General features: G+C 42.0%; 1 protein-coding gene across 7 annotated transcripts in view; it reads right to left on the bottom strand.

Annotated features, from left to right (window-relative positions):
* Positions 1 to 15,102, bottom strand: part of PARL (presenilin associated rhomboid like) — a 132,746-nt gene extending 117,644 nt beyond the window's left edge. The window contains exons 1-3 of one of the 7 annotated variants that reach the window (XM_083173140.1): positions 14,952 to 15,102; positions 11,777 to 11,896; positions 4,829 to 5,015 (exon numbers count right to left, since the gene is read on the bottom strand). In XM_083173140.1, the coding sequence (XP_083029266.1) occupies positions 4,829 to 5,015; positions 11,777 to 11,838 (249 nt within the window). In that variant the 5' untranslated portion in view covers positions 11,839 to 11,896; positions 14,952 to 15,102. Of the gene's footprint in view, positions 1 to 4,828; positions 5,016 to 11,776; positions 11,899 to 14,791; positions 14,810 to 14,951 lie in introns of those variants that run through there. The other 6 variants (XM_083173142.1, XM_083173141.1, XM_083173143.1 and 3 more) reach the window with 6 other exon arrangements.
* Between the last annotated feature and the right edge of the window lie 861 nt (positions 15,103 to 15,963).

Genomic DNA, 15,963 nt, shown 5'->3' with positions numbered 1-15,963 from the left:
AACAGGAACACACTGTTACACACTAATAGCGCGCACGAAGCTTCTAAAAAGGGCATCCCCTTATCTCAACTCCAAAGGGTTCGACGAATCTGTGGGAACCCGTGGAAGCGGAGAAAGATATGGACCTCATGATATCCAAATTTCTTAACAGGGGATATTCATGGAAGGAACTCTCTAAAGCAAAGACCAGAGCATTGTCCATGCCACGCGAACAAACCCTGATGACTAAAATTCCCCCTACTCTTGGGAACGAAATCCCGTTTGTACAAGAATACAATTCCTCTAGTGAGGGCATTGTTAAAACCACCAGAAAACTTTGGCACATGATCCCGGCCGATCCTAACCTGAAGATGTTCTTACACACTTGCCCAGCTACCAGAGATCTCACAACCTTAAAGATTTTCTGGTACCCCGCATCCTCCAATTTTTTGGCACATAAACCAGTGTGTTACAGGTGCATTAATTGCACTACATGCAGCTTTCTTGGAACTGAGGATAACTTTTTACATCCGCATACTGGGGTTCGCATCCTCATTTGACATGTAGCACCACCCATGTCACTTACATAATACACTGCACGTGTGGTTTCCTATACGTAGGAAAGATCACAGGCCAGTTTAAAGAACAAATGGCAGGTCACAGGTCTCATAGAAGAAAAGCACTGGAGGGAAAGATTTCTATGAACATAAACATGGTCTGTCAACTCTTAGGTACAAAATGATAGATCATGTCCCAAAAATCCTTAAAGGTGGAGATCATAAGAAAAAGGTACTGCAAAGGGAAGCCTGGTGGCTTCACCGTCTTAACACGGTGGCTCCGACGTGTTTAAATGAAGCTTGTAGCTTCCTTCCCTTCATCTAACCCAATCTCTATATTTTTTGATATATGCCACGCTCTGTTATACTGATATAGTTTTATTTTATGCCAAAGTACCTTTCTTCATTCGATTTATTCTTTGTTTGCCAGTTATGATTTTCATGTAGCCTGTATGCTTTTTTCTGTTGGTTACTCAGTAGCACTGCTAGTTCTTTTTTAATGTAAATTCACTTTTATATGTTTACAGGTCGCCTAGCAACCCGACCCGTCCAGGCATACCGGCTGGTATGCCTTGCTGGCTAGTGACGTCATTGGGACCCGGACATGCGGCTGTGAGCTGGCAATGTCACGGTGTTCGGTGTTGGCTATAAAGGTATGTGTTTTTTATTGTATATTTGAGCTTGAAAAAGGTCATTAAAAGACCGAAACTTCGCCCCCAGACCCTGTTGTTGGTCTTGATTTGATTTCACTACAAGTCCCAGGAGTGCCTCCGATCTTATATTATATATAGGAACTACAGTATATACACACATACCTATGGATAGTGGTAAATGCTCAATTAGTTTAGTAGTACCACTCAGGTGCAGGCACTTACTCAGTATTAACCCCTCCCTTGCATGAACCGGAGTGGTATTACTAAACTAATTGAGCATCTACCACTATCCGTATGTATTTTGTGAGAGGCAGAAAGGAGCCTACATTAGGAGGAGATGCAGGTCCTTATATGCCACGGAGTAGTCTGGGGTTGCTCCAAGGTAGGTAGCTCTTAGTTTAGATATATCAAGTAAAAAGCCATTATCATGTGGCTCCTTCCTGGTTAATCGTAGACCCAATTTAGGGTAACGGTGGCATGGGTTGCGGTGCCCCTGGACTGGTTGGGCTGGGTGGCTCTAGTGCGGCACACCCTTACATTCTATTAACACTTTTTCCCCCCCTCACTAACACTATTTCTTTAATATTTTAATTACACTACATTTTTCTCTCTCTCTCTCTCTCTATACGTAGCTTTGGCTTCTTATAACTAATATTTATTAACACTATAGTTTTTCCACTGGTATGCCACTCTGGGCTTCCTAGCTTATGCTAGATTTTTGGGGTGCCGCACCCTGCACCTAGATATAGCGCTAGGTACCCCCAATATACAGAGAAGCCTTGACGTGGCTTGGGGGCATATCATACACCTGCGCAGGTATATGTAACCAATATCTCTGAATTCTATTATCATGTAGTGTTCAAGACTGGTTACTAATACTAGTGTTCATTCTAGCACCCACTATCTTTGACAACCCATGCAGTTCCTCTTCCCTGCCTGGGGTGTCACTGTCTGCTGTAGTGCTTCTAGCATAGTGTGGTCTGTATATTAGCACTGGTATGCAAACCAGACCTGTGCTAGAAACACCACAGCAGACAGCGACACCCCAGGCAGGGAACAGGGACTGCATGTGTTCTCAACGATAGCGGGTGCTAGAATGAACACTATAATACCATTCAGTGAGCTGGGGGAAACAATGTATTTTTTTCCTATACACACATACTTGTAAGCTACTAATTGTGAGGAACACTCTGGTTAATAATTAGCTGGTCCAGGACATCTCCAAAAGTTAATAAGCAACAGATATCTTACCAAGTAGCTAAAGGAGTCCCAATTTTGAAGAGCAGTGAATGTTCCTTTAAGAAGGCTCTTGGGGTGGTCCTAGTATAAGGCAATTAGAACCTGGATGACTGTAGCAAGTCTGTAGCCACGAGGAAACTCCTCCGCCTCTCCCTATTTCTGGTGCAAACACTGATCAGTCACCCGGCTAGAGAGGGGGATCCGCAGGAAGGGTGTCTGACCACTGCTGCTGTCAATAAAGGGAGCCCTATAGTGACTGAAAGCTCTCCATGGGCTCTGTGCAGGGCTTTCAGCTTTCCCCTGGCTCCCTACAGCAGCTGTCAGTACTTCGCATCAAAGGCCACAGCTACAGTATCAGCCTGATAGAACGATCGCTGCTGATGACTTCCTGGCGAGATGCCCGCTGTCCCCAGATCCTAAATTTTTTATAGTCGGAGCAGAATTGTCGGAAACGGACAGTGAATTGTCGAATTAGCGGCCACTTCTGACAAAAAACACGGTGATTCGTGAGTAACCAACATACTTCCCAACATGACCCATTCCAGGAGGGACAAGATGCTCTGTCCCTCCTGGAATGGGCCATGTTGGGAGGTATGAACCAATATTGAATAAACCCCTTTGTCTTAAATTCTAAATGTTATTACATTTACAAGATTGTTTGTTGCTGCTGAAATTGTTTCATCAAAATGCAAATTTAACACCATAAGCTTTTTAAATGTGTTATGAAAACTAATTCTAAAATTTTAAAGACATTTTGAACTGACTGCACACAAATCACTGCTATACTGCATTGTTATGGTTGGAATACAATTCTAAAATGTCCCCTGGCAGTGTTTAAAAAAAAAAAAAAGAAAAAAAAATTTCATGTTTTTGCCATGAACCTTCCTAATGGCCTGAAAATTTAGCTGTAAACTGCTTGGAATATATGAGCTTTAATTATAGGCAATGTACTATAATTTCATGTGTAGCTAGGGGTTTGTTTGCAGAGGGGCAAACAGTAGACAAAAAAAATGCTTAAAACTGAATATATAAATGAGGATAAATATATGTATGTCGTGTGATTAACTCAATAGCCCACTCCGGCGTGTATCATACTTAATTTATTTCATTGGGCGCATATCGTCATGTCAACATTGATGGTAGTACAATTCGATCATAGGCGAAACGAAAAGTTGATAGTCCCTCTCAAAAACAATACAAACTTAAATGCATTTATACAATTAACGGGACTGGTTACACTGTCAGCGATATTGTAAACACTGCTGTGTTACCTTTGTAGCTATTCATGCGGTGGAAATGATCCCTGGGTTACAGAGACACTTATTGCTAATGCAATAATCTCTGCTAATTAAACAACACACCCTTTATACTAAACCTGGTATTCCCCAGGGGTCTACCTCCTGGGTACTGTCCTGACCCTTCACTGCTTGGCTTCCAAGTTCGGAAGGTGTTGGGCAGTCCAGTGAGGTGTGATGGTATTTTGGGTGGAGGTTGAAAGTTGAGTGAACGGTTAACTACTGAATTAGCTAAACAAAATATGTAAGTATCAGGAAATGTAGGTTCCTGCTGTGTGACATATAATGGTCAACAGAAGGTAATAGAGGATAATACAAGTGGGTTCACACCGTGAGATGATGCTGCTTCATATTTATCAATGTGGCAATCTACAGCGAATAAAGAGTGCTGTAGGCCAATAGTATTTCCTAATAAATATTGGTGGTAGCTACAATGTGGAAATGCAGATGTTGATAGTTCTGAACAGACAGCAATTAGCGCAGTGTGAGGTTACAGGACTCGGTCTGTAGATGGCATGGCTCACTCTCCTGCAAATGTGATTACTTGCTCTGCAGTGGCAGCGGGGACTTAGCTAATGAATGCCGTGGCTACATTTACCAGGAATGGGGAGCAGAAGGTCCTTGAGGTAGTAAGTGCAGGCATATCACAGCCTCCGGGGGCTGGCTGCAGTCGCCGTTAACTCCTCGCTGTCCTCATTTATATATTCAGCTTTAAGCTCTTGTCATATATTCTAAAGGTATCCTATTAAAAGTTCAGTTTTAAATTAATTACATTTACAATCAAAGAGTGCAGCCAAAAAGCATTTTTTGTCTACTGTTTGCCTCTCTGCAAACAAACCCCTAGCTACACAGTCACGTTTACTGGATGCTGGGCGCACCACCAATTTACAACTACAAAAATTTATTGCTAAGTAGTCCTTAATATTGGTCTCTTATATCTACATTATCATTTTGGATAAGTCTGTGCGGCTCCTCCCATACCCCATCCGATTATAATTTCATGCTCAATAACTAGAAACTAAGATTATGATGGTTAGTAGCACTTTAATGAACACTTTTTAATTAGATAAATTATTTATAAAAGTAGTAAGAAAGTATTACATACCCCAACAGTGAAAAGAAAAGGCTTGTAAAGTTGTTTAAGCATGTTGGCACGCGTGGGGTAGATAGGTTCTGCCAAAGACGGTGTAAAGCTACTTTTAATTGTCTCATTGCCATTTCGAATCTCAGATTCAACTCTTTCTGGCTTCTTTGCAACCTTTCTGAATCCACTCCTCTGTTCAATCAGAAACCTAAATAATGTTAAAAAGTACAGAAGTTGGTTGCAGGAAACCTTAAAAGCATGAAAGGTGCAGAGAGAGGTCCTACAGATCCATCAGAAGACATTGATGACCAGCATGTTAAAATCCTGAATTTAGGCAGAATAGGCCAATTAAGGATCTTCAGCTTGTTGGATTTCCCTTATACCAATACTTAATAGTTCCTGTAGCTGATTAATGTATGAGCCCCTTCAAAAGGAAAGGTATAATCTGCTCAGACTACATTATCATGTTTTCCATAAATAGTATCTCTATATTTTATGAGATAAGCGTTGGAAAGCTCTAAAGTCAATAGGTCGACACCAAAAAGTCAACATGTAATAAATTGATAATGACAAGGGTCGACACAAGTAAAAGGCTGATATGACGATTGTCGACATGAGTTTTTCACAATTAAAAAATAAATAAAATTAATTAAATTTGGACATTTTCATACTTCATCATACACATGGACTACATGTGGGAACGTTTATGTGCGGTGAGCAAAGGCACCAGGCCCGAGGCATGGGGAACAAGGCAGACCATGGGCATGAGCTACACCAACTCCAATGTTGACCGGTGCAGACACTGACAACAAAAATGTTAAACATGCATGTTGACCTTTTCAGGTCTCAACTACTTACTTCCATATTGAATTTATTTATTAACAATTTCTTATATAGCACATACATATTCCGCAGCGCTTTACAGAAAATATTTGAACATTCACATCAGTCCCTGCCCCAGTGGAGCTTACAATCTATATTCCCTACCACATGTACACGCACACACAGACATTCTAGGATTAATTTTGTTAGGAGCCAAATAACCTACCAGTATATTTTTGGAATGTGGGAGGAAACCCGAGTACCCGAAGGAAACCCACGCAAGTATGGGGAGAATATACAAACTCAGCACAGTTAGAGCCATGGTGGGAATCAAACACATGACCTCAGCGCTGTGATGCAGTAATGCTAACCATTGCACCATCCATACTTCCCCGATGTCGACCTATTGACTGTATTTGACTTCCACTCCCCTATATGCTATATTTTTATAATGGGGAAGTGCACTTATACAGTATGTACAAAAAAGAAGAATAGGCAATTGTGTTTTTATGTAACCAAAGAAAATATTAAAACATAACTTTTATTACATGTTAAAAACTATTTGACCAGTGGGAAAATATTTATGCTTCATATTACAGTATGTCCAGGTGCCTGAACCATTCAGAGATGCATGTCAAGTTACTGCATAGATTGTATCTTACCCCCAGATAGATTACATAAGTTTTGGCCCTTCTAAATTTTGTTGGCGGAATTGCGGTGAGGTGGGTCATGTCCTCCATATTTTTTGGTCGTGTCCGCAAATTCTGGGAGGAAGTTTTTCAACTAATTAATATTGTTTTAAAACTTTCATTATGTCCTGATCCAGCGCCAGCTTTGCTACACATCTTCCCAACTACAGTCCCACCCCACCTCAGATATGTTCTCGGACACATTTGTATTGCAGCCCGAGCCACAACATCCCAATCATGGAAACAACCCACCCCTCCCCCTTTACTTAAAGTATTCCATAAAGTTCACTTCCTTTTCTCCATGAAAACTACGTATTTACCATACCCATCTTCAACTTCATTCCTCCTAGCAAAATGGTTCCCCTGGCATGAAGATGTGACTGATGGGGACGGGCACAATTCTTACCATGTACCTCTGATCCAGATCCACGACTGCCAACTTGAACACCTACCCTGATACCATCCCACACCTCACACATTACCCTCCGTTTCCCTTGTAGGGCCACCTTTGTTGCGGCTTGTTGTTCCTTTTCAAGTTGTAAATTACACGCCATGTGTTGTCTACTTGGATATGTTTAGTATTTATACGTCCTTTATATTTCTTGGACCCTCTGCTGGACTGTCTACTGGTAAACATGCCTTGTACTTCGATTTGATTTGATTTTATATCCCCTGTCCCTTTCCCCGTTTTCTTTCTGTATCCCTCCCCATTTAATTTTCTTAAAACAAAAAAGTTTTGTATTGTTAATTCGGTACTTGTTTCCTGGCACGGCGCCCATGATATTCAGTCGTATGGCATTGTATTCAATTTAAAATTGTATACCATTGTATATGGCATACAATGCAATGCGATGCGATTTTAAATTGTATAAGCACCCTAATGGGTTTTTTCAATGTTAAATGGTCCCCTATACGATTTTTAATTGTATATCAACGCCAACCCGAAGCGTGGCGAGCACAGCGAGCCCGCGAGGGGCGGCGGTATGCGTCCTCAGCCTTTTTATACCCCCACTATCCACGTCGGCGTGGAGTTGATTTTATATAGTGTGGCGAGCGCAGTGCATTACTTCACATGTATTCCGCTTCGGTGGCTCTACACACTATATAAAATCAACTCCATGCCGATGTGGATAGCGGTGGTATGAAAAGGTCAGAGGACGCGTACCGCTGCGCACGCCATGCTTCGGGTTGGCATTGATAGTACAGGTGGCGTGGGGGTGCTTTTAACATTGTAAGCAACTATTACGGTGCTTATAAAATTATTTATCTTATAGGGGGCACATTTAACATTGAAAACACCCATTAGGGTGCTTATACAATTTAAAATTGTATAACATTGTATATGCCATACAATGGCATAAAATTCGATGGTATACAATTTAAAATTGTATAACATCGGCTAACATCGCATCGCATACCATCGTATGCCTTATGGTATGCGATGCGATGGGCGCCGTGCTAGGAAACAAGTACCGTTGATTCTATATTCTGTCATTTTAGTTTTTTCAATAAAAAATTGATGGGAAAAAAAACTATTTGACCAGCAAAATATTATTATTATTATAACTGGGGAAAGTGTGAAAAACTGGGAAATATACCTTTAAACCTCTAAAGAAGATATTAGAAAGGGGTTTCTGAGCAATGTATTTTGAAATATCATCTTGTGTGTACATTCAATATCATTAACAAAGAGACCCATTAGAGCCACAGATCATTCCCTACCCAGATCAGCACTGCATGGGACAGGTATTTAGCCATGGTGATGCTACATACTGTACATATGCTTAGAGATAATCTGACTTAATTTTTGCATCACAGGAACATTGCTATCCCAACTTTCTTATACCTCTATAGTGCTGCTTTCACATTGCAAACCTGCTTTCAAACCGTTTTTTTTAAATGTTTCTTAAAACGGGTCTAATGCTGTGTACATACGGTGAGATTCCCTTGCTATTTGACTTAAGATTCGAGTGCTAGGCAATCTTTGCTATCTCTGTACTTTTTACATATAATTCTTGCTATCTGCATTAGATTTGCACTATATAGTCATTGCTGCCCTGTCTATCTGGGTTTCAATTTGTGCTGCCACGGGAGCACACATCAGGATCGCAAGGTAAAAAACCTGTTAAATCTGCATGCGATTTTGACTATATAGTCAAAATCTCATGCTGATTGTACCTGTGTATACACACCATAAAGCCAGTTAAACCCCTTTCACATGTTGTAACTGGTATATTACCATTTCACTACCGTTTTTGTACCATTCACATTGGTCGACGGTCATTAGGTCGACACCGTTGGGTCGACATGCTGGAAAGACGAGAGGTGTCTAGGTAGACATGGCAGAAGGTAGACATGAGTCTAGTTCGACACATGCGTTAGGTCGACATGGGTTTGGTCGACATTCAATAAGTCGACATGGGGTTTTTCACTGCTTTTTGAGCGGACATGCGCCCTACCATCCACTAGGGCGTGGTGGGAGAATAATAGTGTGCCGAGCGTAGCAAGGCACCGTGCCCAAAGCATGGCAAGTGCAGCGATCATGTTGCACATACAACAGTGTCCATGTCGACTGTGTCGACATTCGGGTAAAAAAAGTGAAAACCCCATGTCCACCTTTTGACTGTCGACCTAACCCATGTCGACCTAACGCATGTGTTCACCTTGTCCCCTGTCAACCTAGACTCATGTCGACCTTCTGCCATGTCGACATAGACACCTGTCCACCTTCCAGCATGTCGACCATCTTATGGTCGATGATCCCAACCCCTGCACAGTATGCACTGGTGTAATAAAAAAAGTCTCCTCTCTCTGCTCTTTACTTCCTGCTTGTGCCTGGTGAGATCACCTGTTCATGACTTGTAAATACCGTTTCAGAGCCAAAGAGAAAGAAATAGCAGCGCTAAAAACAATTGATGAGGAAATTGGATGATCTTTACAATAATAATAATTTAATATAAACATATATAAAAAAAACACACAGAAGCTTCTCTTTTTAAAAAGGGGGTTGATACACAACACTCTGAAAAAATGTGTTAGAATGCCCTAATGCCATATTATAACAACAATGACTGAGGAGAGTCCGTTCCTATTATGCCCAGGGTATTTTAAACTGGAAGTATAGTTACCACGCATTTTTGGATAGTTAGATTGGTGGTCTATAGTGTCCTTGAATCCAAGTGGTCGGCCCGATATGGCACAAATCACCGAAATCCACTGGAATAGATTTTGAGGACAGTTTGGTAAGTACCACAAGTATCCTGATGGTTACCGGTTATTTAGAAGGAGTGGTCATCAGGAGAGTCTTTCGGGTACCCCAATGGTGTAGTGTGGGGATGAGTTGAGGTGTAATCCTCTGCTGGGCTGGTTCGGACTTCAATCCAAGGTTCTTTAAAATGGCAAGATGGGCAACAGATGGGCAACAGCACTCCTGACGTGTTTCGCTGCGTCTAGCAGCTTTCTCAAAGGTCGTTTCAGAGCCATCTACACTACAAATGGATTGGCTCTGGAACGGGTAGGACCCTGCTTTTAACACATTTTGAATAACTGGTATTCCAAAACCAGTAAATTCTCTCTGGACCTTTCACATTACAGCTAGATCATTTTAAACCCCTTAAAAATTGGCAATATACCGTGTTTTAGCTGTAATGTGAAAGGGGTATTTTGCTTCACTCCTTTTTTGTCCCTTTATAAAGTTTATCCAATCTAGGGCCAACAAAACCTATATTCGCTTTAAAAAAAATTAAGCTGAGGCCAGCCCCTTCTCCCCTCACCCCCATCTCGGCTCGTCCCCCTCTCACCACACCCCACAATCTCACCCCCCTGTCATCTACTTCATCTTGCCCCGTAACAACGTGTTACCTCCCCCCTTGCCTCTCACACCTCAGTCATTGACCATATTAATAGACACAGACTGAATACAGAATGAAATACCTCAATTTTGGTAGAGGATTCAGCTTATGGTGTGCGTTAACCAGAGCAAATAGAATTTGCTAAGTGTATAGTGCCTTCTCCCTTATTCTGCTTTTCTTTATGTGCCAATGATTGCAGTGAACAAGTACAGAGAGAGTAAATGTTTGCCTGGGTATACAAAGGTGAAGGAAGACAGGCTCACATCTGCTTTCATTGTCATAACCCAAATCACTAAAGCTGGGTACGAAAACTGTATTGTAGACAAGGTTTCCAAACGATCTGGTGAGTGGCTGAATATGGTTGATAACTTAACAGGTATCATATAATATGGACGTACACAGGGCCAGATTTATTAAGCTCGGTGAAGTAATAAAAAGTGTCTGGTTTTTAATCAGCGGCCAATCAGCTCCTAACTGTGAAGTTACAGACTTGGTTTGAAAAATGACAGGTATGAGCTGATTGGCCGGTGATAAAAACCAGACACTTATCTCTTCACCAAGCTTGATAAATCTGCCCCTCAATTCCTTAGGAGTAAGAAAAAAGTGGGTCTCACTGAGGTATGCTGTGCATATCAGCTGTGATAGTAGACAGATTCAGTGGACACTGGAGGTTTATTCTGCTGCTGCCATTTTACACTGTTGCTTGTGGCCTTTCTGTCCAAAGGACAACTGGGGCTAAGCCTCATATATGAAGAAGAATGACGTTACCTCCTAATGAAAGTATACTAATAGCCTTTTGTATACAACACAAGACTATTACAGCTGAAGCTATTTCACCAACTTAATGCAGTCTGCAAACTTTAAGCAGGCATAACAGCGACTCCCCTCGGTTATAAATATTTCTACCCAATAAATTACTTTTTTTCACTTTACCAACTCTGGAAACATCTATTTACTTAAATTAAAACAGCCATTTGAAGAATTGATTGCTCAAAAAAATATATTTTTAGTTGTGTAACTATCTTTTGTGCATGTTATACATTTATTCCATTTTCAAATGCTGCAATTTCCAACAAGTTGTAAACTTTTGATTGATCTGAAAAATACAAAATGTTCAAAATCCAGCTTTTTGCCAAATTGAGGATATCCAACAGGTTGGGTTTTGACATTTTTTTTAATAGAAAGTAACCAGCACAATGCAGAATTGTGCCAATTGATTTTTTGATGTATAGGCTACATCACTTTTTAATTGTTTTATACATTGGTCCAGTATTCATCTTTCTATGTATATACATATGTGTCCAGATACATATTGATTCCTTAGTCATTAAACAACAATTCTAGTCAAGCTATGCCATGGCATGACATGGTAAACAAAATAATTTGATGGAAGAACTATCACGATGGCTCACAAATGCAAAATAGTGAGCCTTGCCAAGGCTTGATGTTATAGAGATTAATTTAGCTTTATATTAATATAGAATGGTCATTGGAAGAAAAAACATTTGTGGTGTTAAACCATCAAACATCGATGTCTACCCTACAAGGCATAATGGTCACTCACTTTTCAATAGCAACGGTCCTTTAATGAATGCATATACACAAACCTTTGTCCTTGAAACCAGTTTCTGCATGTAGATGCTCTCCATGTACAGAAAGCCAATGTCATTTTGATCCTCTATCAACAGGAGACTCAGAATACTCTTCCACTATGTAACCATATAGGTCTGCAATACAAAGCACATGAATTACCTACCAAGTGGTCATCACATTTGTCATTGTCAGAACAGTAACATCTATTAATGAAGAAAGTGAAAAAAGATTTGTTATTTTTTTTCCATACAGGGTCTATACATGTAGTAGTGAAAAGCGCTATATTAGAGGTAACAGGGCTTTTCACTGCTAAGTCCTTGCTGTGCTCTTACCCCCGCCACTGTTATAAGGTGAACAGACATATGCATATGCCTAGACACCTCCTCGCTACCACCTCCATGCCACTTTGTTCTGCCCACAACCTACTTTGGCTGCCGGCTCACCCTCCATCACCGCTCTGACCTGAGCCCCGCCAACATTACTACTGCCTTGACTCTTTCACATATGCATGCACAGTAAGAAAAAAAGTACAGAAGCTGAAGAAGGATAGAAGAAAAGACCCACCCGGGGAGAGCCTACTAGACAGAGCAAGGGAGAAAGAAAAGCTGTGGCAGCAAGGACAGTTTAGCAGCGGCAAATGGAAAGGGTGTGGCTTGGAGACAGACAGGGTGTGGCTTGGAGACAGACAGGGGTATTAGGAAGACAACGTCATACCCTCCAACATGAAAACCAGTACAGGGGTGTGTGGCCATAGACAGAGGGGCATGGTCATGGGTAAATGGGGCGTGGCCTTGACTCTTCCACTATATCTATCTCAATTTCTTTAAGTGTCCCATTCTAAAATAAATGCAGCACTGGCTGTCCCTACCTGGAGCAGTCAGTCCCGCCAGCTGTGCAAGATCATGCCAGAATATTGGCTGCTGTTAGTCCCCGCTGCCTGCCGGGTTCCCCATGCTGTTGCACATTTGGCCGCCCGTTGGTGACGTCACGCACCTACCTCTTTGAACCCGACGGTGGCTTGTAATGTAGCACAGTGTGGGGAGAGAAATCCAATTGGCCCCACAGTACACTGGGACTTGTCTCCCCCAACCTCAGTCTCTACCTGAGCAGGAGGAGGTGGGCCTGCTACGTCGGTTCGCCGTGCACCCTGGGAGATGTAGTCCTGGCCGGCCGCTCCCCCACGCTCCCTGGGGAGCAGTCGGCAGTGTTATGAACTACATCTCCCAATGTCCCTCAGTCAGCCAAAGCTGATGTATAGAAAAAACGTCCAATCAGTTTATTTTAGCCGGTACAAACCATTAAAAAATGGTACTGTACCATCTAAAACAGTACAGTTGGAGGGTATGAAACATTGCTGTATGAAGTGGCCCGACATATTCCAGGTCACTTCATTAATAAATAGGAGTAATACTTTCTAAGGACTTCCTGGGGATAATTTAGTAAAGCTTCTAAAAATGAAAAAGTGGTGATGTTGCCCATAGCAATGAAACAGATTCTCATTATTGCTCAGGCACACTGAGCAGGGGCATGCCAAACATGACAGAAGGGTTCTTAGAGTAAAGGAAGGAGACAAGGAGATACCGGCTTTCTTATGGTAGTTGCTAAATCCAAGTTCTAGGACCTTTTATGCCTAGGGGAGAAGCACAGCTGGTGGCCTCACACTCAGTGCCAAACTTCCCATTAGGCATGTGCCTAGGGGCAGCCCATGTTTGGGGGCTGCCCTTGGATTTGTAACAGTACTGTCAGCCTGAATTGTACCAGTAACTGCAAAATATACACTGTACTGTACCATAATCCATGATAAATAGAGTGTAAATGGATAGGACATGCAGATACTGCCCCTGTAAACTGTCCTACTTAGTAAATATGTACACATAATAAAAAATAAAAAGTGCCAGTTAGTGGCTTTTTTATTAATCCATTAACTTGTCTATTATGAAATGAGGCCTTAGTGTTCCCGCTAGGCTGTTATACCGTGGTGCTGCGCCCTGCCCGATTTTTAAAGGGCAAAATGCACCCTGCCCCTCCAGCAGCGCCCCGCTTAAAGAGCCTGCTGCCTGTCTTGCTGGTGTGCTCAGGGAAGCTCCATCACAATCTCAGCTGCACTTGGATTCCCCCACAGCTCAGGGTCTTGGGCGGGGCCAGGTCCGCCCCCCTTGCACAACGGTGGCAGCCTGGGCACACCCCCTTTAGTGACGCAGCAGCCCGGGCCCGCCCCCTTTACTGACGCGGTGAGCCGGTCCGCCCCCATTGCGCTGCCCCAAAAATTCCTAGAGAGAACACTAGGCCTTATAAGTAATCAATAAAAATATAAAAATTAGTTTAGGCAGGGGGGGAGGGCAGTATTGTTGCGCCTAGGGGCATCCTCGCCACTAAATCTGCCCCTGCTCACACTGTCACTATCCATGCCATCTATTGCCATTATACCATGTGGTGGGCGAAGCAGAGCGGAGTAAACCACCATGCCCAAAGGGTGGGTCTATGAGCTCCCATGTTTGGAATTTACTCCTCCTCCTCCTGTTGTACAGTGTCACGTGATTGTGACATTAAAGGTCCTTGCTCCAACTCGGATCTAGACTTGGTTGGCTTTTTTTTTTCTTTAAACCAGTGGTTCCCAAACTGTGGGGTAGATTTATTATCTGACGATCAGGGGAATATGCGCTATCCCCGTGCCTTATGGCAGGGGATAGCGCTTCCCTGATCTATGACACCCGCTGAGCTGGTGTCTAACGTGCGGCGCTGTGGGCAGGAGGCTTTCTGTGCTTCTATAAATCTCTCTCCAATCTTGACATAGAAATCCATTCTGTTAATGAAGCAAGCAGTGAAAAGCCCTTTTATCAAATAAAGGCTTTGCACTGCTACATTAATAGCCCACATAATTCGCTTTTTACCTTAAGAAGTAAAATATGAAAATGTATTTTTGCTATAGTAAACTAAATGCAAAACTTTTAAAAAATAAGTTATGTTAAAATAACTTATACAATTACAAAACATCAAGAAAACCAAACAATATATACGATAATCACTACCTTATGTAACATTCTATTGAAAACAAAGCATTACTGAAACCCATTATTATTGTATGCAGTTAAAGCACGAGGTGCTAAAGTAATTGCATAGGAGCCAAGTGTGAGACGAAATGGAAGATATTTCATACTGAAGGTTACACATCCATATCCATGCTGTCACCTTGTATCCCTCCTTACTTCCTCTACGACGAGTATTCCTGATCACTTATCTGAACTGTCCAACATCAAAACACCAATCACACTGTGCACCTCTTCCGTCAGCGGAAGAGAAGAGACGTCATATCCGTTTCCCCAGATGCACATACACTACACTCGCCTAACAGATTCAGAACAGAACTCATAAACAACGCTGGCGCTGCCCGTGCTTGTGCCGTGTCTTAATTGTTCGCGCTGCAAACTGCTAGATCGGAGTGAAAGATATATAAATATATACGAATCCAGAGCAGTAGATACTGTTGAATCGGGGAGATTTTGTAGCAACCAGTGAATTTTCGTTTTGAACAGATGCAGAGAATAAATCCATAATAGGGACGCACTAAAAGGAATGACGGTGGAATGACAGTCTGGTCTGCTTAAGAGGAATGCCATTAACTATAATGGGAGAAAATTTCATTTATATGTATATTTCAGAAATGATTACATGTATGCAGTATATTTTTAGTACACATCTTGCTGACACACATATGTTACCATAGGCGAATCTAGAATTATGGTAATGGAGGGTCCCAGATCTAGACATAATAGTAGGGGGACCTTTGCGCAGTGTAGCCGTGCTGCAAAAGGGGGCGTGGTCTCCTGATAAGGAGGCGTGGCATCACAAAAAGGGGTGTGGTATTACACTTTGTCCATTACACATTTTAGCAAACTCTGTAATATCCATTACACATAAAGCCACATGCCGTAATGCCAATTACACATAAGGCCACACACCATAATGCCCATTACACATTGTGCCACACACCATGATGCCAATTACATTCTATATAACAAACCGTAATGCCCATTACATATTTGCCACATAAGGGCTGCTTACCTATACGTGGTCATTGATAGGGGGTTCTTGCTTGATGGCACCATAATACCCATTACACATGATGCCGCACACCATAGTACCCATTACACATGATGCTGCACACCATAGTACCCATTACACATGATGCCGTACACCATAG

Source organism: Crinia signifera, chromosome 2 (assembly GCF_055691185.1).
Source record: "Crinia signifera chromosome 2, ASM5569118v1, whole genome shotgun sequence".
In the NCBI taxonomy this organism is placed as follows: Eukaryota; Metazoa; Chordata; class Amphibia; order Anura; family Myobatrachidae; genus Crinia; species Crinia signifera.
Note: the sequence above shows the minus strand (reverse complement) of the source record. Positions and strands in the feature narration are given on the sequence as shown.